This window comes from Poromitra crassiceps (assembly GCF_964638095.1).
Source record: "Poromitra crassiceps genome assembly, chromosome: 2".
Taxonomy (NCBI): domain Eukaryota; kingdom Metazoa; phylum Chordata; class Actinopteri; order Beryciformes; family Melamphaidae; genus Poromitra; species Poromitra crassiceps.
Window position 1 is genome coordinate 6,954,377 of NC_139624.1, and position 22,964 is coordinate 6,977,340.

The 22,964-nt window shown below is 46.3% G+C and overlaps 1 protein-coding gene and 1 pseudogene across 2 annotated transcripts in view; both read left to right on the plus strand.

Annotated features, from left to right (window-relative positions):
• Window positions 1-879: 879 nt before the first annotated feature.
• Window positions 880-1,698, plus strand: LOC310798204 (phosphatidylinositol transfer protein beta isoform pseudogene; annotated as a pseudogene). Its single transcript has one exon. The product of its transcript is annotated as a phosphatidylinositol transfer protein beta isoform pseudogene (transcript).
• Window positions 1,699-13,595: 11,897 nt separating this feature from the next.
• The window catches only part of ptprz1b (protein tyrosine phosphatase receptor type Z1b), a gene marked incomplete at both ends in the record, with an annotated part of 165,234 nt that continues 155,865 nt past the window's right edge, over window positions 13,596-22,964 (plus strand). Inside the window, one exon of the mRNA XM_083660693.1 lies at window positions 13,596-13,674. Within this exon, the coding sequence (XP_083516819.1) occupies window positions 13,596-13,674 (79 nt within the window). The remainder of the gene's footprint in view (window positions 13,675-22,964) is intronic.

Sequence of the window (22,964 nt, forward strand, 5' to 3'; positions counted from 1 at the left end):
GACTGCCACTGCAGGGGCTTCTTGGTGCCGATGCTGATAACATGTTATTTGTAGTAGCAGAGTTCACAGCTCCAAGTTCCTCTCTCGCTGATCCATTTGATGAGGCAGGGCTCGTGGCTGCAGCATATCGAGCCCCTGCAGCGGCATGGGCTTAACAGGACTTAGAGCAGTCCTCTGAGGAGCTGTGGTCCAGGGAGCCGGCCTGTCCTCCACTGCTGTGGGCTGCAGACATCTCTGAGCTGCGGGGCTTGGAGTTGGTGAAGGGTCTGGTCTCTTGGGGCGGTTGTGGTTGTGGAAATGCTGCTGTGTTGACTCTGTGGAAGTATTGGGTAGCAGGGCTACCGCTAATCTCATGGCTGTCTGAGTGGAGTCCGCTCACGTGGCTGTCGTGGTGTTTTTATAGTTGGCATCCTTTATGTTGCCCTACCACCTCTTCTGGATTGATCCATCCGCTGAGAAAACCTACAGGTCCCCGCGTTATTTTCATCGGCATGAGCGTAAGTGACATCATCAGTTGACATCAGTTCACTGGACATTGTCATTGTGACATCATCAGTGATGTCTGATGATGTCACAATGTCTATGCATAAGTGACATCAATAGTTGATATCAGTTCACTAGACATTGTGACATCAATCTTGATGATGTCACTGTTCGTCTGTGGATGAGTCCTGGTGGCCGACCTGGCCACTACTTTAGCGATGTCATATATCACTACTGATGTCATAATGATAGGGGGTGTAGTCTTCACACTTGAGCAATTGTGATATCACCAGTGATGTCACTCGAACAATTGTGATGTAATAAGTGATGATGTCATCATCTGTTTTTTAGGAGTTTTACATTATATGCATGCTTTGGACGGAGGGCACAGCAAGCATGCTCATTAAAGAATTCCGAATTGTCCTGCCGATTTCAGTGGAGGAGTACCATGTGGGCCAGCTGTACTCTATAGCGGAGGCCAGTAAAAGCGAGACGGGGGGAGGAGAAGGAGTGGAGGTGTTGGTCAACGAGCCATATGAGAAGGATGGAGAAAAGGGACAGTACACCCACAAGGTCTACTACCTACAGAGTAAAGTGCCAGGTTATATCCGAGCCCTGGCACCCAAAGGCGCTCTCGAGTTTCATGAGAAGGCCTGGAATGCATACCCTTACTGTCAAACTATTCTTACAAATGTCTATATGAAAGACAATTTCATGATTAAGATCGAGACATATCACAAGCCCGATATGGGAGATCAGGACAATGTACATGGACTAGATGTTGAATCATGGAAGAGTGCTGTGGTTGACCACATTGACATCACTGACAGAAGCCACATAGAACCAAAGGACTATGATCCAGATCTTGATCCTGCCACCTTCAAATCAACGAAGACGGGTAGAGGGCCTCTGGGACGTGACTGGAAGAAGGAGCTCCTCAACAACCCCAGCTGTCCGCACATGTGTGCCTATAAGCTTGTCACAGTCAACGTCACTTTCAAGTTCAAATGGTTCGGAATGCAGGGCAAGATAGAGAACTTCATTCAAAAGTTGGAGAATCGTTTGTTCACCAACTTCCACAGACAGCTGTTCTGTTGGATCGACAAGTGGATCGACCTGTCAATCGACGACATCCGTCAGATGGAGGACGAGACCAAGGCGGAGCTGGACGAGATGAGGAAGACAAAGGAAGTGAAAGGGATTGGCAGCACCTGATGACTGACCTTTATACAATCAGCTGCTGATACAGGAGGCCTTGCCTGCATTCAGCACACTCTACTCCGTGGACACTGAATCTACAACATCTGGATAGGACACTGGATCTACAACATCTGGATAGTAGTATCAAAAATTCCACAATTCCAACCCCCCAAAAATTTATCTTAGAGGAACACGCCAACGTTTTGGTGAGATTTGCCTATTTGCCATATTCCCAATAGCAAAATGAGAAGAGAGATGCCCTTCCTTCTTTGTGCGTGCAGTAGAAAGTGTGACATGCCCCTCCTGTTAGTTAGCTTAGCACAATGACTGCTACCTCCGTTAAGTCACCAAAAGTACACATTCCAACAGCTCCAAAACACTCATGTACTCTTCTTACAGTATACATGTTTTAACTCGTGCATTCATCAAGTTATGAAATAATAACGTACAATTATGAGATGTTGTAATCTATGAAGCAAAAACATACCTGAAGTATTTTCCTGAAGAAAACCAGAAGCTCCGGCTATGTATCTTCCCTGCTGAGGTAATTAAATTGGACGACTCTTGCTCATATAGCCCAGCCAATAAAGCCTGAACCTACAGCAAAAACATAGACTCTGTCATTGAGCAGGGGTTTTCAAAGTCTGAGACTGTGGGCCACCCCCAAGACAATGTTTGGAAAAAGGTGCCCCCCCTCGCTCAATTCCTGGATGTCTATGGGATCATGATTATGATATTTAATCCCATAGACACTCAAGTCAAGTTTATTTGTATAGCCCTAATTCACAAGCATGTCCCAGAGGGCTTCACAGAGAATATGTCTAGCTAATTCTAGCTGACACAACAGTAGCAAATTACAGTAGTAATGATAACACATTGAACAATTGATAGAGAAATATAGAAAATATAGAAATATAGGATAGAGCAGAGGAGAGAGCAGGAGAAGGGAGGGGGAGGGAGAGTGGGGAGATGTGGGGGAGGAGAGAGCAGGGAGAGGGGGGAGGTGGGGAGGGAATATGAAATGTGGGAGAGGAGAGGACAAGGAAGGAGAGGTGGGGAAGGAGCAGGGGAAGGGGGAAAGAGAAAGAGAAAGAGAATGGGTGCCATGCTTTAGAATAGTGTGGGGGGAGAGTTCAGGAAGGGGAGAAGGTGGGGAGGGAGAGCAGGGGGAGTATGAGAGAGAGTATGTGGAGAGAACAGGGAGAGGAGGGCTAGCTGACACAAGAGTAGCAAATTACAGGAGTAATAATTAGAGCCCGATATAATTAGAGCCCGATATTGGCCGATAACGATATATCGGTATCGGCCGATATGTTGGCCAATATTGCAGATATTTTTTTATTTTGTATTTTTTTTAGATATAGACAGCATGTTGTGTACATTTGATTTTTTTCTTAACTCAAGTTATATTTTATATTTGTTCCATTTGTGTTTTTCTATTTCTAGTTATTTATAATTATTCAATTCCCAGTGAAGTTTACTGTTTCATTGCATCGATGTCACAACAAAGTTTATTGATAAGCTGTAAAATATCCTGCCTACATTACATATCTCAAGTCATGTCAAGTCATATCTTTGTCAAGTGTTTGATATTTGAGGGATCATTGCAAAAAATAATGTGTATATATAATATAAGAATATCGGCCGATATATCGATATCGACATTTTTTGACTCCTTAATATCAGTATCTGCATCGGCCTCAAAAATCCAGTATCGGTCGGGCTCTAGTAATAATAGCACATTGAACAGTCAAGTTAAGTTAAGTTATCCTTTATTTATCCCCTTGGGGAAATTCATCCTCTGCATTTGACCCATCCTCTACTAGGAACCTTCCTAGAACTAGGAGCAGTGGGCAGCCACAGTGCAGCGCCCGGGGACCAACTCCAGTTCTTTTTGCCAGTACCTTGGTCAGGGGCACTGACAGGAGTATTAACCCTAACATACATGTCTTTCTTGATGGTGGGAGGAAACCGGAGCACCCAGAGAAAACCCACACGAACACGGGGAGAACATGCAAACTCCAGAAAGGAGCTGGGACGGACAGGGGTTCGAACCCGGGACCTTCTTGCTGTGAGGCAACAGTGTTAACCACTGAGTCACCGTGCCGTGCCGTCAGTCATATGATAGAGAAATATAGAAAATATAGAAATATAGGATAGAATGGGTGCCATGCTTTAGGGTAGAATGGGTGCGATGCTTTAGAATAGTGGCGGAATAGTGGGAGAGGATAGAATGGGTGCCATGCTTTGGGGTAGAATGGGTGCCATGCTTTAGAATAGTGGGGTAATAGTGGGGGAGGAGAGATCAGGAAAGGGAGGAGGCGGGGTGGGTGCAGGGGAGGGAGAGCAGGGGGGATGAGAGAGGAGAGAGCAGGAAAGTGATGTGGTGGGGAGGGAATGGGAATGGGAAATGTTGGGGATGGGAGGAGGTGGGGAAGGAGCAGGGGAAGGGGGAAAGAGGAGAGAGCAGGAGAAGGGAGGGGGGAGAGCGGGGGGATCTGGGGGAGGAGAGAGCATGGAAAGGGAGGAGGTGGGGAGGGAATGGGAAATATGGGGGAGGAGAGAACAGGGAAGGAGCAGGAAGAGAAAGAGAATGGGTGCCATGGTTTAGAATATAATGGATGCCATGCTTTAGAATAGTGTGGGGGGGGGTTCAGTAAGGGGAGGAGGTGGGGAGGGAGAGCAGGGGGAGTATGAGAGAGAGTATGTGGAGAGAACAGGGAAAGGAGGGGATGCCATGCTTTAGAGTAGAATTAGTGGCATGCTTTAGAGTGTGAGAGAGGAGAGAGCAGGAAAAGGGGGGAGAAAATCAGACAATCTGACTACTCTAGACATTAACCGGAACTAACTAGGACACAGGGAATCTACCTAATCTACAACCTAGTCTGGCCTGTCCTATTCTGCTCTAGTCTGATCTTAGCCTGAACACTACAACAGGTCTACAGCCTACAGTTAGGCTGTAGCTAATCTATCGCCTAACCTAAGCTATTCTAACCTACCGGCAAACCTCGACCAGTGATGGAGAGCACCGATGCCCGGCCCCCGCCCCCACACACATAAGGCGTGGGAGAGAAGGCCAGGCTGGGACACAGTGCCCCCCCCCCCCCTCACCCCCAGTTCGCGCAAGAAAACCTTTCCACCACATGGATTGCCTCAGTGACTTGTTGGCTGAGGAGGAACCTTGTGAGGGCCGATGTACTAGGGGCCCAGCTATGGACCCCATCTGGGGACCCCCCTCCGGGACAGGCCGAGAAGATGCCGGGCTAAACCATTTACAGAGTTTCAGATTATAGAAATAAAATTTACAAAAGAACAGAAAATTGAAAATGTAAATAGGAGTCCAACAAAAGGAATACGAAAATGTAGGGCTGTATCTTCCCAAAAGCGCTAATTTAGCGTTTGCACTCGTTTAACGCCGTGCGCAATGCAAATTAGGGGCAGACACAAGCGCATGCTTGTACTGGGCATTGGCTGCCACAAGCCAAAGCAGGCGTTTCAGCGCTAAATTTTATTTTATTATTTTTTATTTAACCTTTATTTTTCCAGGGAGGACCAAAATGTGGTGATAGATGGCATTATGCTATCGTCAGCAGCGCGCAATTACTTTGCGCTAAGAGCTTTGAAAAGGAGCTCTTACGCGCAAATACCTCTCTGCGCTGGGTGCGCTGCACGGAGATTACGGCTGCACCCCCAGCGCAGAGCGGTATTTGCGCAGTGGAAAGTGGAATTCCTTTTGGATATGTTATTACGCACAGCCTTGCCACGCCAAGACATCAAATTATGCTGCTAAAATTGGGTATTAGCAGATAATTCAGTGAGGCAATCAACTATAACTCACTGAGAAACGTTTATCACATCGCAAAGAGGGAAATTAATTGAGAAAACTTGTTGGACAATGGACATAGGCTATTTACCTTCATGAGCCGGAGGGTCGTTGGCACCACAGACGATCTGTCAATAAGCATCTCTCTGTCCTTGCACGAGTGAGTACACTCTATTACACATGGAGAGAATTACAGCATATTGCATGCCTCGCGCAAACAACCATTGGGAGACGGGAATCTGATTGGTTTTGATTGACGTAATGCCCAGCATTGCCTGGCCACACCTGTGAATAATTCTGGTAGTTAAGACCGCCCAAATCCCGTTTGCGCAGGCATTTTGGGGCGCAGATGATTTAGACTCTTTTGTTAGACACGAGACTCGGAGAATGATCCCAAGTTTGCATTTTTTCGGCGGTCGCTATGGCTACTACGCTAGTACGTTATGCTTCTCTGTATTCCGGAAGAGACAGACATATCGCGGCCGAGTCCAGAAGCAAACCGGAAGTGCCCAGGAAACTTGTCTATTGGAAACTACGGAGGATTTTGGAGTACATTGGCGCCGTAGTATTGGATAACCTCCCAGCCGACCTCCCAGTGGCTAGAGGACCCCCGCATCCAAGACTCTGAAGGAAGAATGACTGAGGAGTCTCGCGTTGAGGCTACGGCGACGCTAGCTGCTCCGGTCTTAGGTGATAGCTCAAACTCCATGTACTTCGGTCATATTTTAATTCCGTTTTCCACAAGGTGCAAACTACTGTTGACCACTGCCATTTGGGAGTTTTTTAAAGTAAAACGAGCCATTTAGAAGCATGTTCTTTTCCATGCCTGCAACAGCAGGAGACAGGAAACCGCATTTAAGGCATTTATGTGCTTGTAAGAAATATTATACATGGGATCCCATGTAACAAGTTTTCCCACTTCCATTCACTGAGCCTCCCCTGAAACTGTTTGGAGCCCCCTGGCCCACCTGCCACTTTGAAAACCCCTGTATCAAAGAAGTTCAACATATTTTTAGTTAACACATTCACTGCCAACAACGTATGAACACGTTTTCAGAATCCAGCTGTTCCCTGCCAACAACGTGTTTACACGTTTTTGGCATCGATTTTTTTTTTTTGACGGTGGGTTGTGCATCTAAGCCTTTTACATCTCTTATATAATTATTGGAGCCACCGAACGTTTACAACCCATTCCACCGACCCACTAAGTGGCAACAGTGCTCTCCTGGCTAGAGAAAGGAAAGCATTTTTTTAACTTGTCAAGCCATTCTCAGCCCAGCCATTCTCCTTTTCGCGCTGATTGCTGGCGATGCGGGATTGCAAATTTACATAATAGATTCAGCCGATCTACTATGATCGGGTGATAGATTACAGGTGGAGGAACACACTTTGAAACACGCAGCATAAATATGACCAGAATCGCAAAAGCTTCTCTCAACCAAAACTCCAAACGAGCGAGTCCATCCCGACTTCCTCAAACAGCGGCCCAGACATGCAGGCACAGGAGAGCAGCAAAGCACTGACTGGTGACAAGCTTGTCCGCCCACGGAGGGCGGAGTTGAAGCAACTCGAGAGGGAGGGAGAGAGAGAGAGAGAGAGAGAGAGAGAGGGAGAGAGGGAGGGAGAGCGAGAGGGAGGGAGAGAGAGAGAGAGAGCGAGAGGGGGAGGGAGAGAGAGAGAGCCAAAAATGAATGGTTAAAGTGACCGTTCCATCCAATTTCACAAAAAGCCGTTTATCTCTGAATATTCTTTTTCACGCTAAAACCATGCTGTATTCAACTGCTAATGCTTACATAACTACTAACTCTACAAACTAACTCTTTTAGACAGAGAAAGTACACATTCTATTAGTACTTTTGAGATATTGTATGTTCACAAACTCCAAGCTGAAACGAATCCTCGGCTCTTATAAAATGAGCCATAATCCTCAAAAAACGGCTTGGCAGAAGCTACCTACAGCAAAAAAAAACGTCTGGCAGTCAATGTGTTAAAACGATGAGATTCAATGTATTTGGTTTGCAGAAGCGTAACATGCCAACAACGCAATTTATTCTGAAAGACCCGGCTGTGATTAGGCTGTGTGTGTATGAGAATGTGTACTTGTGTGTGTGTGTGTGTGTGTGTGTGTGTGTGTGTGTGTGTGTCACACATACACACTGAGTTAACAAGGGCAAATTGGATTCAAATGGTCACAGTGTGATGTTAATGAAGCCGTTATCGATGCTCCACTCCATCGTGCTCTGTCAGTCACTGCTCTGATCCGTCTCTCCTCCTCCTCGGGGCTGATCTGTCTCTCCTCCTCCTCGGGGCTGATCTGTCTCTCCTCCTCTGTGCTGATCTGTCTCTCCTCCTCCTTGGTGCTGATCCATCTCTCCTCCTCCTCTGTGCTGATCTGTCTCTGCTCCTCCTTGGTGCTGATCTGTCTCTCCTCCTCCTCTGTGCTGATCTGTCTCTCCTCCTCCTCGGGGCTGATCTGTCTCTCCTCCTCCTCGGGGCTGATCTGTCTCTCCTCCTCCTTGGTGCTGATCTGTCTCTCCTCCTCGGTGCTGATCTGTCTCTCCTCCTCCTCGGTGCTGATCTGTCTCTCCTCCTCCTCTGTGCTGATCTGTCTCTCCTCCTCCTCTGTGCTGATCTGTCTCTCCTCCTCTGTGCTGATCTGTCTCTCCTCCTCCTCAGTGCTGATCGTCTCTCCTCCTCCTCGGTGCTGATTTGTCTCTCCTCCTCCTCGGTGCTGCGGTGACTTTTATCACAAAAAACACCAGACACACACTGACAGCTCAACAGTCTCATGTCGCGGCATCCGGTTAAAGCACGCTCCTTCCACCGTGGAGACCCGGGTTCAATTCCCGGCAGCGGTACTTCGGCTTGGTCGGACGTTCCTACAGACACAATTGCCTGAGTCTGCAGGGTGGGAAGCCAGTGGGGTATGAGTCCTGGTCACTGCACTAGCGCCTCCTCTGGCTGGCCGAGCTGCCTGTTTGGGGGGGAGGGGAAGTGTGGGAATAGCGTGATCCTCCCATGTCCTATGTCCTGCTGGCGAAACTCCCCGCTGTTAGGTGAAAAGAAGTGGCTGGCGACAACTGCACATGTATCAGAGGAGCATGTGCTACTCTACAACTCTATCCAGATTGACAGAGGGGTTGGAGCAACGATCGGGACAGCAGGGGCCAGGGGGAATTGGACAAGTACAATTGGGTAGAAAACGGGGGGAAGATTCTGAAGAAAACTTGATCAAAAGAAAAGTTCTCACAGGAGACATCACTGGAAAACAGCCTCAACAGTCTCATATGGACAGGAGACAACACACAGGAAAACAGCCTCAAACAGTCTCATATGGACATGAGACAACACACAGGAAAACAGCCTCAACAGTCTCACTATGGGACAGGAGACAACAGACAGGAAAACAGCCTCAACAGTCTCACTATGGACAGGAGACAACACACAGGAAAACAGCCTCAACAGTCTCACCATGGGACAAGAGACAACACACAGGAAAACCGCCTCAACAGTCTCACCATGGGACAGGAGACAACACACAGGAAAACAGCCTCAACAGTCTCACCATGGGACAGGAGACAACACACAGGAAAACAGCCTCAACAGTCTCACCATGGGACAGGAGACAACACACAGGAAAACAGCCTCAACAGTCTCACCATGGGACAGGAGACAAGACACAGGAAAACAGCCTCAACAGTCTCATATGGACAGGAGACAACACACAGGAAAACAGCCTCAACAGTCTCATATGGACAGGAGACAACACACAGGAAAACAGCCTCAACAGTCTCATATGGACAGGAGACAACACACAGGAAAACAGCCTCAACAGTCTCACTATGGGACAGGAGACAACAGACAGGAAAACAGCCTCAACAGTCTCACTATGGACAGGAGACAACACACAGGAAAACAGCCTCAACAGTCTCACTATGGGACAGGAGACAAGACACAGGAAAACAGCCTCAACAGTCTCACCATGGGACAGGAGACAAGACACAGGAAAACAGCCTCAACAGTCTCACTATGGGACAGGAGACAACACACAGGAAAACAGCCTCAACAGTCTCACCATGGGACAGGAGACAAGACACAGGAAAACAGCCTCAACAGTCTCACCATGGGACAGGAGACAACACACAGGAAAACAGCCTCAACAGTCTCACTATGGGACAGGAGACAACACACAGGAAAACAGCCTCAACAGTCTCACCATGGGACAGGAGACAACACACAGGAAAACAGCCTCAACAGTCTCACCATGGGACAGGAGACAAGACACAGGAAAACAGCCTCAACAGTCTCACCATGGGACAGGAGACAACACACAGGAAAACAGCCTCAACAGTCTCACCATGGGACAGGAGACAAGACACAGGAAAACCGCCTCAACAGTCTCACCATGGGACAGGAGACAACACACAGGAAAACAGCCTCAACAGTCTCACCATGGGACAGGAGACAACACACAGGAAAACAGCCTCAACAGTCTCACCATGGGACAGGAGACAACACACAGGAAAACAGCCTCAACAGTCTCACCATGGGACAGGAGACAAGACACAGGAAAACAGCCTCAACAGTCTCACTATGGGACAAGAGACAACACACAGGAAAACCGCCTCAACAGTCTCACCATGGGACAGGAGACAACACACAGGAAAACAGCCTCAACAGTCTCACCATGGGACAGGAGACAAGACACAGGAAAACAGCCTCAACAGTCTCACCATGGGACAGGAGACAAGACACAGGAAAACAGTCTCAACAGTCTCACCATGGGACAGGAGACAACACACAGGAAAACAGCCTCAACAGTCTCACTATGGGACAGGAGACAACACACAGGAAAACAGCCTCAACAGTCTCACTATGGACAGGAGACAACACACAGGGAAACAGCCTCAACAGTCTCACTATGGGACAGGAGACAACACACAGGGAAACAGCCTCAACAGTCTCACTATGGGACAGGAGACAACACACAGGAAAACAGCCTCAACAGTGTCACTATGTGACAGGAGACAACACACAGGAAAACAGCCTCAACAGTCTCACCATGGGACAGGAGACAACACACAGGAAAACAGCCTCAACAGTCTCACCATGGGACAGGAGACAACACACAGGAAAACAGCCTCAACAGTCTCACCATGGGACAGGAGACAAGACACAGGAAAACAGCCTCAACAGTCTCATATGGACAGGAGACAACACACAGGAAAACAGCCTCAACAGTCTCATATGGACAGGAGACAACACACAGGAAAACAGCCTCAACAGTCTCATATGGACAGGAGACAACACACAGGAAAACAGCCTCAACAGTCTCACTATGGGACAGGAGACAACAGACAGGAAAACAGCCTCAACAGTCTCACTATGGACAGGAGACAACACACTGGAAAACAGCCTCAACAGTCTCACTATGGGACAGGAGACAACACACAGGAAAACCGCCTCAACAGTCTCACCATGGGACAGGAGACAACACACAGGAAAACAGCCTCAACAGTCTCACCATGGGACAGGAGACAAGACACAGGAAAACAGCCTCAACAGTCTCACCATGGGACAGGAGACAACACACAGAAAAACAGCCTCAACAGTCTCACTATGGGACAGGAGACAACACACAGGAAAACAGCCTCAACAGTCTCACCATGGGACAGGAGACAAGACACAGGAAAACAGCCTCAACAGTCTCACCATGGGACAGGAGACAAGACACAGGAAAACAGCCTCAACAGTCTCACCATGGGACAGGAGACAACACACAGGAAAACAGCCTCAACAGTCTCACCATGGGACAGGAGACAAGACACAGGAAAACAGCCTCAACAGTCTCACTATGGGACAGGAGACAACACACAGGAAAACAGCCTCAACAGTCTCACCATGGGACAAGAGACAACACACAGGAAAACCGCCTCAACAGTCTCACCATGGGACAGGAGACAACACACAGGAAAACAGCCTCAACAGTCTCACCATGGGACAGGAGACAACACACAGGAAAACAGCCTCAACAGTCTCACCATGGGACAGGAGACAACACACAGGAAAACAGCCTCAACAGTCTCACCATGGGACAGGAGACAACACACAGGAAAACAGCCTCAACAGTCTCACCATGGGACAGGAGACAAGACACAGGAAAACAGCCTCAACAGTCTCACTATGGGACAAGAGACAACACACAGGAAAACCGCCTCAACAGTCTCACCATGGGACAGGAGACAACACACAGGAAAACAGCCTCAACAGTCTCACCATGGGACAGGAGACAAGACACAGGAAAACAGCCTCAACAGTCTCACCATGGGACAGGAGACAAGACACAGGAAAACAGCCTCAACAGTCTCACCATGGGACAGGAGACAACACACAGGAAAACAGCCTCAACAGTCTCACTATGGGACAGGAGACAACACACAGGAAAACAGCCTCAACAGTCTCACTATGGACAGGAGACAACGCGCAGGGAAACAGCCTCAACAGTCTCACTATGGGACAGGAGACAACACACAGGGAAACAGCCTCAACAGTCTCACTATGGGACAGGAGACAACACACAGGAAAACAGCCTCAACAGTGTCACTATGTGACAGGAGACAACACACAGGAAAACAGCCTCAACAGTCTCACTATGTGACAGGAGACAACACACAGGAAAACAGCCTCAACAGTCTCACTATGGGACAGGAGACAACACACAGGAAAACAGCCTCAACAGTCTCACTATGGGACAGGAGACAACACACAGGAAAACAGCCTCAACAGTCTCACTATGTGACAGCAGACAACACACAGGAAAACAGCCTCAACAGTCTCACTATGGGACAGGAGACAACACACATGAAAACAGCCTCAACAGTCTCACTATGTGACAGGAGACAACACACAGGAAAACAGCCTCAACAGTCTCACTATGGGACAGGAGACAACACACAGGAAAACAGCCTCAACAGTCTCACTATGGGACAGGAGACAACACACAGGAAAACAGCCTCAACAGTCTCACCATGGGACAGGAGACAACACACAGGAAAACAGCCTCAACAGTCTCACTATGTGACAGGAGACAACACACAGGAAAACAGTCTCACTATGGACAGGAGACAACACACAGGAAAACAGCCTCAACAGTCTCACTATGTGATAGGAGACAACACACAGGAAAACAGCCTCACCAGTCTCACTATGGGACAGGAGACAACACACAGGAAAACAGCCTCAACAGTCTCACTATGGGACAGGAGACAACACACAGGAAAACAGCCTCAACAGTCTCACCATGGGACAGGAGACAACACACAGGAAAACAGCCTCAACAGTCTCACTATGTGACAGGAGACAACACACAGGAAAAGAGTCTCACTATGGACAGGAGACAACACACAGGAAAACAGCCTCAACAGTCTCACTATGTGACAGGAGACAACACACAGGAAAACAGCCTCAACAGTCTCACTATGGGACAGGAGACAACACACAGGAAAACAGCCTCAACAGTCTCACTATGGGACAGGAGACAACACACAGGAAAACAGCCTCAACAGTCTCACTATGTGACAGGAGACAACACACAGGAAAACAGCCTCAACAGTCTCACTATGTGACAGGAGACAACACACAGGAAAACAGCCTCAACAGTCTCACTATGTGACAGGAGACAACACACAGGAAAACAGCCTCAACAGTCTCACTATGGGACAGGAGACAACACACAGGAAAACAGCCTCAACAGTCTCACTATGTGACAGGAGACAACACACAGGAAAACAGCCTCAACAGTCTCACTATGTGACAGGAGACAACACACAGGAAAACAGCCTCAACAGTCTCACTATGGGACAGGAGACAACACACAGGAAAACAGCCTCAACAGTCTCACTATGGGACACGAGACAACACACATGAAAACAGCCTCAACAGTCTCACCATGGGACAGGAGACAACACACAGGAAAACAGCCTCAACAGTCTCACCATGGGACAGGAGACAACACACATGAAAACAGCCTCAACAGTCTCACCATGGGACAGGAGACAACACACAGGAAAACAGCCTCAACAGTCTCACCATGGGACAGGAGACAACATGCCAAGTTTTGGTCAAGTTTCTGGATTCATCTAAAGGCCACACCAAGCCGTCGGTCGACCGTCAGTAATGTCTGGGCCGTCAGTGAGTGTCTGTGTGAAATCACTCTGATTGGCTGGTCAGTTGGTAGACAAGCAGCGCACTGCACGGGAAGAGAGGGCACGCACCAGAGCCATATATATAGAAGAGTCACGACATCTCCATTCACTCCAACGGACCAGTTTTTTTACTCTCAAGAGTTCCAGGAAGTAAGGTTCTGGATTAAGCAGCACTGTCGGGTTGCAGCAAAATGGACAGTTTGTGTTGTACTTTGAAAGGGATTTTTTTTTTTTATAATCTAATTGCACATAATCCGCTTTATTTTAGCATTCAAACGTAGCGCGAGACCCCTTCCTGGCTGTTCATTGGCTAATGAGTCGCGCATTTTGGTCGCCACTCTCTTACTAGATTGCTCTGGCACGCACGAAACCCTCTTCTCTTTCAACTTCATCTAGATCATTCCAATACACAACAATGTGCCTTTGTCACTGTATCATTTCACCCACCTTTTTTTTCCACCTCCCCTCTCTTCTTCCACAAGCAAAACACCAGACAAGGGCTGACAACACCAGGGCCATTTGCAACTTTTTTATACCAGACATATTCTGGATTAGAAGTAGCTATATTAGGAAGTCGTCTGCGGGGTGAGCGAGTGGTAGTCAGGTCTCACGCAGGCGCAGAACGTACGTGCTAGTTGCCCGTCGGCTGTAGTCTTTGCGGTGTGTACTTCAAATGCAACTCATTGGCGGCGGACACAGGCGGCGTGAGGCGACGCAAGTCTTCCTTCGTTGCTGCTGCTAGCTCTTTGATGTCGGCCTGGTGTGTCTGTGGCTTAAGAAACGTGAATGGAGAAAGAAGAAGACCTCTCTAAGAAACGGATTCAAGACGTGTTTTCCAAGGGCTCAAGATGGGCTTCCAGGAGCTCCGGGCTCCTTGAAACCTCCAACAGCCGAAAACAGAGCAACATGTATCTTGATCAAACAGCTCCTTGTGGGAAAGCAGCAGAAATGCAGCGGTAGTTCAGCAAGTATGAAGTAAATCAGGGGAATCCCCCATAGCCTGGGTCTTTTTGTTTTTAAAAGAATGCACTTGGGACAGAAGCCTTCAGGCGTCCATTTCCGGTTCTATATCTATATTTTTTCTATAATTATATTCTATATCTATAGTTTTTTCTATATCTATATTTAAATTCTATTTATTTCCATCGAAAGAGAATAGAGAAAATGGGAGAAAATTTAGTAAATTAGTATTCAAAAATAAAAGTATAATAGTTTCCCAAACAGCAACTGTCTCTCCTAAGTGATATCTCCCTGCTGTGTTCTCGCCTATCAATACAAATAAATACATTCAGCTATACAGTAAACAGTGGGATTATCCTGAGTTGAGCAGACTGGAGATATGACGACCTCAAGCTGACTGCTGCCTCAGCTTGCCTGGCAGCACAGAGGGATCTCCTCTCCTCTCAGTATAGTTTGATGTGTTTTAGCTTCATGGGGCAGTGCACAGTGACAGACAGAGGAGACAAAAATAATTTATGATGTTATTCCCTCTTAGTTGTTATTTATTTATGTTGTTTTTGTGTCTCTGCTCCATGTGGACTTTTGATGTCACTTGGTTTCTTTTTGCCCCAGCTCACCTGACAGCTCTGTATTTTTTCTTATTTTGGTGTGATATGAAAATGAAGTTGTTATCACCCTTACTTTTGTGTGTGTGCTGAAACAGGCAGTATTAATAATAACAAGGGCAACTTCGGCCCAGAGGCCTGTAGCACGAAGCAGGATTAGTGGCTTAGCGAGGTAACTTCAGGTTTAACCCGGGGTTTGCCGTGCTACGACGCTAGTTCACTTCTTACCGAGATAGATCACCATGGCAACTTATGCTGCACGGCTAACCTGGTCCGGAGCAGGTTAAGTTCAGAGGATAAGATCAAAATGTATGAAAGACCCACCTTCTGACCAATCAGCTCTCTGGAATCAGCTAGTCACTCACCATTCATATAGGATCCCCATATGAAAAATCCACAAAATAAAAAAAACATTACATTTATTTGTTCCCAAGTAGTTACGTTTGACCCTGCCGATTGCAGCTGAACAGTGCGTGGAGGAATATCACTAAATCACCAGTGTAAAAAGGTTACATAAACGTCTCCAAAGTGCACCAAGGTGGCGTGTCTGCAACGGAGCTGAGGCTGATGTTGGGTTGGACATACATGCCAGAATAGCTAACTACATAGCTATAAGGTCCTGGGTTCGATTCCCGCCTGGGACGCTGTGGGTGCTGAGGGTGTGTCCACTATTTCTTTATTTATAGGAATTATTCCATCAATGCGACCAAACACATCATGAGTGATAAGAGATTATTGAGCCTACATTTCTAAATCTATGGTTTAAGTATAGCCTATGTATTTAGGAAATTTTGCCTGAGATTACACATTACTGCCACTAACAAAAAAGGTTTTATTGAGTTTATAAACTGCTGTAGGCTCATGGCTAAACCGCTGTTCAAATAAATCAAATGACTGATGTGAATAAAAGCAGTAATGTTAGACAGTTCAGTAACAGAATAATCATCAGACTAATAATCAACACGGATTTTGATTCTGACATACTGTACACTAAAGCTCCGCTAATTAACTCATTCACCGCCAATGACGTCTTTGACGTGTTATCAGAAATAGCCCTCCCCGCCAATGACGTGTTTGACGTGTTTTTGTTTTTATTACTGCAGGGCGTATTTCAAACACTTACCCAGCCTCTGACATAGTATCATGTTCCTAGCATCTAAGACAACACGTGAACAAACACATACCGCAGCTGTTGTTTTGAAATTGAGCAAGAGGAAAAGCAGAAAACGGGTAACGCTTCCTTGTGCAGACAGGAGAAACGCCATTGAAACGCGCCTCGGCGCGCTGCACGAGCTGGAGTCGCCTTCCTCTGTGCCAGCCGAGAGAAAACGGGAGAAAGTAATCAAGAGATGTGTTTGATCATCGGAGGAATGAGGAAATGATCGATCAGTTTGCGAGGGCGGTGAGGACGTGTTGAATAGCCAAGGGGAAAACGGGAACGATTTCAGGGAGGATATGACAGGGAGACATGGACGAGGACGGGTGGACCAGAACATAAACAAAATAAACACACAACAGCAAGCGGCAGTCACAGCAGCCCGCTGTCCTTTCTCAAGAGCTATTCAGTTGGTTCATGAAATCGCTGGGCTGCGTGCCCTCCAGTGTTGCTCCTGGCCAATCCCAGCGCCACAGGGCGTGGTTATTGCTTATCCTATGTGGGGTTAGAAATCTAAAAGGGGGATCGTGTGTGTGTGTGTGTGTGTGTGTGTGTGTGTGTGTGTGTGTGTCTGTCTGTCTGTCTGTCTGTCTGTCTGTCTGTCGGTGTGTCTGTCTGTCTGTCTGTCTGTCTGTCTGTCTGTCTGTCTGTCTGTCTGCACACTCACTCACACCGAGTAAACTGTATTGTTGAATGTAAAAAAAAAGCACTTCATGTGTATATATATATATATATATATATTTTTTTTTTTTTTTTTTGTCATTTGTGTCCTAACGAATAATATTTACATGTCTGATGTCAATACAGTTCAAAATAAAAGAATTGAGAGTGAGTTCTGCCTGAGATTGTGCCCTTTTACAAAAATTGCCTTTTCTCCTGTTTATTTTCTCAGGAAGACCTTTTGGGTAGAAAACATGGTGTATATAAATGGCTATAAGTAGAGTACAGAACATGCTAAAAGCTCACTTTTTTTCCCCTGGTGAACAGAGACGTACATCTTCATTTTGAGATATTGCAAATCACTCTGGTGCTAATAGATAATTTTACTGTGGGTCTTGAAAGATGACCAACAATTATGAAAATCTTTGGCCTGTGCTAAATATTGGCAGTCCTAAACTGGCGGTGAATGAGTTAATACACTTTGATATGCGCTTTGAATGAATGAGTAAATAGGCGTGTCTGGCGCTCTAAAAGCTGGAGCTGTCCATATTGCATTGTGATTGGCTAGCTGTTGCAAAGTAAACCCCGCCTCTTTCGTGGGCACGAGCTCCTGTGCACGAGCATTTTCACATGCACAAGCTCAGAGCTGGATAGGGAAATCCTAAATTGACAGACCCAGCTGATAACGACCTCCGTGGTATCGTTTAGCTTGATTGTGATTGTAGTCTAACCAGATCAATGATACAGATCCTGGATGTTTTTTTTTATATATATTTTTTTGACAGATCCCGGATCTGTTTATCCTCCATTCGTGGTATGGGCCCCAGGACCACGTGCGTAGCAAACAGGCGACCTCATGCAACTCAAGCCCATTCGAGGAAACCACATTTTTCAACAGCCCAAGTTTGGCACTGATGACATCACTGATAACATCACCACTGATGACATCATCACCATTTCAACAGCCCAAATTTGGCACTGATGACATCATCACTGTTATCCATTCCTGATTATGAATGAATGAATGGATGCCTGACTCTGGCTCAGGCTGCGCACGTGGTAATTTGCAGCACAATTTTTTGCATTAAAACAATTAAAAGCTCAAGCAAAAATCGTCAGGCAAAGTTACAAAGCAACAGGAAGTAAACACAACACAGAGATAAAGACAGTGATTTGTCTTTAGCCAATACTTCCCATACACTTGCCACTTGCCAAAGAAAGAATACCATTAATTTATATTTTCATGCGTTTCCCCAGGGCCTCCATATCCTACAAGAGTCACATGCTACCAACATGTCGTTAGAGTTGTACTGGACTGTGGCACCAGTCCGCTCTAAACCATTCTGTTTAGTTCTTTCATGTACTGGTTTTGGTTCCATTCACTTTGTTTTTCCTTCATGTTGAGACGCTATACTCTCTGTTAGGGCTCAGCCGTGTCTGTCCACTATCCGGTGACATCAGGTAAAGCTGCTGGGCCATGATAACAAGTTGGCTATAGATACATTTATATAGTGTTACGTTTACAACCGGCTCTTTGAGGGCACCCATAATGCTGATGTGTCCTGGGATGAAATTGAGTTTGACACCCCTGCGCCTGCCCTCGCCTCTGCCCTGGGGGGATACCCCTGCGCCCTGCGGGAATCCCCTGCCCTGGGGGGACACCCCTGCCCTGGGGGTGTCCTACCTAAGGGATTCCCCCAATGGAAATCTGTGAGTGAAGTGATCTCAGACTGAAGAAGGAAATAGAGTGCAATGAGTTGAGAAGTCAGTCTGATACCATAAGGCTGAGTGAGTCCAGCAGAGCATGTTGTCGGAGCTGTTCAATAGACAGGTATAGGCAGAAAAGCCAGAGCCGTTGTATCAGACAGCTCACATCCTCTATTCCTGGAGTTTCAGCTCTTGCCTTATGGCTCTAGGTACAGATCGCCCCCTATTAAAGGAACACTCCGCCCATTTTCAACCAGCTTTGTATCATTAGAACATCAGTAGTATATCAGAAAACTGTAAACGGTTTTGAAGTCTGTCATTTAATTTGACAGTTATTGAGTGTTAAAGTGTGGACCAGTGACATCACTGGTCCACACTAACTCAAATTAATAACTCATTAACTCAAATAAACTCTCAATAACTGTCAAACTAGATGAATGATGAATAGTTTGACAGTTATTGAGAGTTGATTTGAGTTAATGAGTTATTAATTCCATTAAGAGCAACAGATATAAGCACTCCTTCATCCTCACTGCCATTTCTATTCTGAACTCCGGCCAGGGGAGGAGCTAGCGAGTCCATTATCCTGCACGGTCACTTTTACTTTGCATGTTCTAGTACTTTTTATCTGTCTTGTTTTCATTGTTTTCATTGCTGCTGCGACTGACAGAGTCCTGGTTTTGGCATTATTTTTATCTTTTATTTGTATTGTATTTTATTGTTTTTTATAACGGTGTGATACTGCTGTTACTGCTGCTATTGCTGCTGTGATTTTTCACCATGTGAAGGCTGGTCACCAATCTGACTAGATGTTGTTCTTCTAGCACAGAGGTTCTCAAATGTTTTCAGCCAAGGACCCCTTACAAGATAGAAAACATACCGGGGACCCCCTCATTCTGATTTGTGATTTTGGGCTAAGCTTAATTGTTTCCACGGTAACGTGCTTGACTTTTAAATTGATAGGTTTGTTAGATTAGAATGTAATCCATGAACCATTTTAGATTTAAAGCATAACATATTTTTGTTGCACTATGAAGCTTTTGTAAAAAAAAAAATCTTTTTTCTTGAAAACTTTTTGCGGACCCCCTTGCAAAGTGCCACGGACCCCTGGGGGTCCCCGGACCCCCATTTGAGAACCAATGTTCTAGACCACTGTACCCAGGCCACTTCCCTCCCCTTTGCTGTACTGTATGTCATTTACTTTCTATGTATTCATGCTGCAAACCAAATTGCCCCTCGGGGACATAATAAAGTTGAAGTTGAAGAAGTTGAAGAAGTTGGCTGTGAGTGAGAGGCAAAGCCTGCCACTCACCATACCACAACGTCACACAGCAGGTGGTCATGGCTCTCTCTCTCTCTCTGTGTGTTTCTACACTGTAAAATGACACTAATCTCTCTCTCATTCTCCCCCTCTCTCCTCCCTCCCTCCCTCCCTCCCTCCGTCTCTCTCTCTCTCTCTCTCTCTCCTGTAGTCGTGGCAGCGGAGCCGTTGATCCGAGGCCTGAGAAAGGAGATGGACTGGTCGTACTCAGGTCGGTACGAGATATTCACACAGTTTCTGTCTCATTTTCTCTATACTTCAGCCATTTTGGACCTTTAATGAATCTTGTCCATGGCTGTAGTACTTGGGCCCACAGACAATATATTGTCTCCAGTCAGCTGTCAGTTGAAACAGTGACCCTTGACAACTGACTGTGGATCAGTTGAAACAGTGACCCTTGACAGCTGACTGTGGATCAGTTGAAACAGTGACCCTTGACAGCTGACTCTAGATCAGTTGAAACAGTGATTGACAGCTGACTGTGGAGCAGTTGAAACTAGGGATGGGCATTTTGAATAAATTTCCATAATCGAAATTCGGGAAAATTAACGATCAATTATCGATTATCGTGTAGGCGGAGGTCATTTTTCAGTTTTTTACAGAATCAGAATCAGAATCAGAATCAGATATCATTTATTCGCCATTATGTTATGTAACATATAGGAACTTGTTTTGGCATTAAGGTGCATTAATCTTTTTTCACATAAGAGCACAGTAACGCCACAGCAGCCATGGGCGGCGCCGTCTAGCATTGAACAGAGCATCTAAATGAAATGGATGAAATACACTCAAATTCACATTATTACTAGTTTGAAAAGTAATAAGGCACACTTCAATATTATACAATACATATACATTTGTTGTAAATGTACAGGATTACCAGCAGGGGGGGAGGGTTGCCGAGGAAAACAGGGGGGGGGGGGGGGAGGATGCAAGCGCTAACAAGGCAGGGGGTTTGGGGGGGAAAGAGCTCAGTTGCAGACGAAAAATCAGGAGAGCTGCGTCCTTGGCAGTACGAGAGTCCAGATTAGGATGGAATGTTTTGGTTGCCTGGAATTCCTTTCCGTCACACAGACCAGGGTCACACAGACCAGAAAGTCAACAGCAGGTGTCAAGTCTCTGATTCCCAACTTTAGTTCATATTCTCCTTAGATCAGTGGAATTTCTATGATATATCCAGATATGATCCATTTTTCACAGTTCAAATTCACTGACCGCCCATCTCAATTTTCATGACGTCACAGCCTAGGGTCAATCGCTGTTGTCTTCCCATGCCCCGCAGGCGAAAGATCCGTCTGGGCAGAGGGTAGGTGTTCTCCGGACCCCGCATTCTTTAAAGTTTAGTTGATTTGCGTTGAGAGACCAGCTTAGTAAATCCAATAAATCCATATTTGTCATTTCGAGTAGACGAATGCAAGTTTGCCCTGGGTGTTGTTGCAGGCAGAGGGAGAGAAGGGAAAGAAGGGAGATAAGGGAGAGCGAGAAATAAAGCGACTGCCCTGTTCAAGTGCTGGAGAAGAAGCCATGATGATCTGCCATCATACAGATGATGAAAGTGCAGATTGTAAACTTTCAAATGATGTGTCACACATTAACTCATTCACCGCCAGTTTAGGACTGCCAATATTTAGCACAGGCCAAAGATTTTCATAATTGTTGGTCATCTTTCAAGACCCACAGTAAATTATCTATTAGCACCAGAGTGATTTGCAATACCTCAAAATGAAGATGTACGTCTCTGGGTTCACCAGGAAAAAAAAAGTGAGCTTTTAGCATGTTCTGTACTCTACTTATAGCCATTTATATACACCCTGTTTTCTACCCAAAAGCTCTCCCTGAGAAAATAAACAGGAGAAAAGGCAATTTTTGTAAAAGGGCACAATCTCAGGCAGAACTCACTCTCAATTCTTTTATTTTGAACTGTATTGACATCAGACATGTAAATATTATTCGTTAGGACACAAATGACAAAAAAGAAAATATATATATATATATATATATATACACATGAAGTGCTTTTTTTTTACATTCAACAATACAGTTTACTCGGTGTGAGTGAGTGTGCAGACAGACAGACAGACAGACAGACAGACAGACAGACAGACACACCGACAGACAGACAGACAGACAGACAGACAGACAGACAGACAGACACACACACACACACACACACACACACACACACACACACACACGATCCCCCTTTAAGATTTCTAACCCCACATAGGATAAGCAATAACCACGCCCTGTGGCGCTGGGATTGGCCAGGAGCAACACTGGAGGGCACGCAGCCCAGCGATTTCATGAACCAACTGAATAGCTCTTGAGAAAGGACAGCGGGCTGCTGTGACTGCCGCGCTTCTGCCTTGTGTGTTTATTTTGTTTTGTTCTGGTCCACCAGTCCTCGTCCATGTCTCCCTGTCATATCCTCCCTGCTATCTGATCGTTCCCGTTTTCCCCTCGGCTATTCAACACGTCCTCACCGCCCTCGCAAACTGATCGATCATTTCCTCATTCCTCCGATGATCAAACACATCTCTTGATTACTTTCTCCCGTTTTCTCGCGGCTGGCACAGAGGAAGGCGACTCCAGCTCGTGCAGCGCGCTGAGGCGCGTTTCAATGGCGTTTCTCCTGTCTGCACAAGGAAGCGTTACCCGTTTTCTGCTTTTCCTCTTGCTCAATTTCAAAACAACAGCTGCGGTATGTGTTTGTTCACGTGTTGTCTTAGATGCAGTAGGGACCTGATACTATGTCAGAGGCTGTGGAAGTGTTTGAACTACGCCCTGCAGTAATAAAAACAAAAACACATCAAACACGTCATTGGCGGGGAGGGCTATTTCTGAT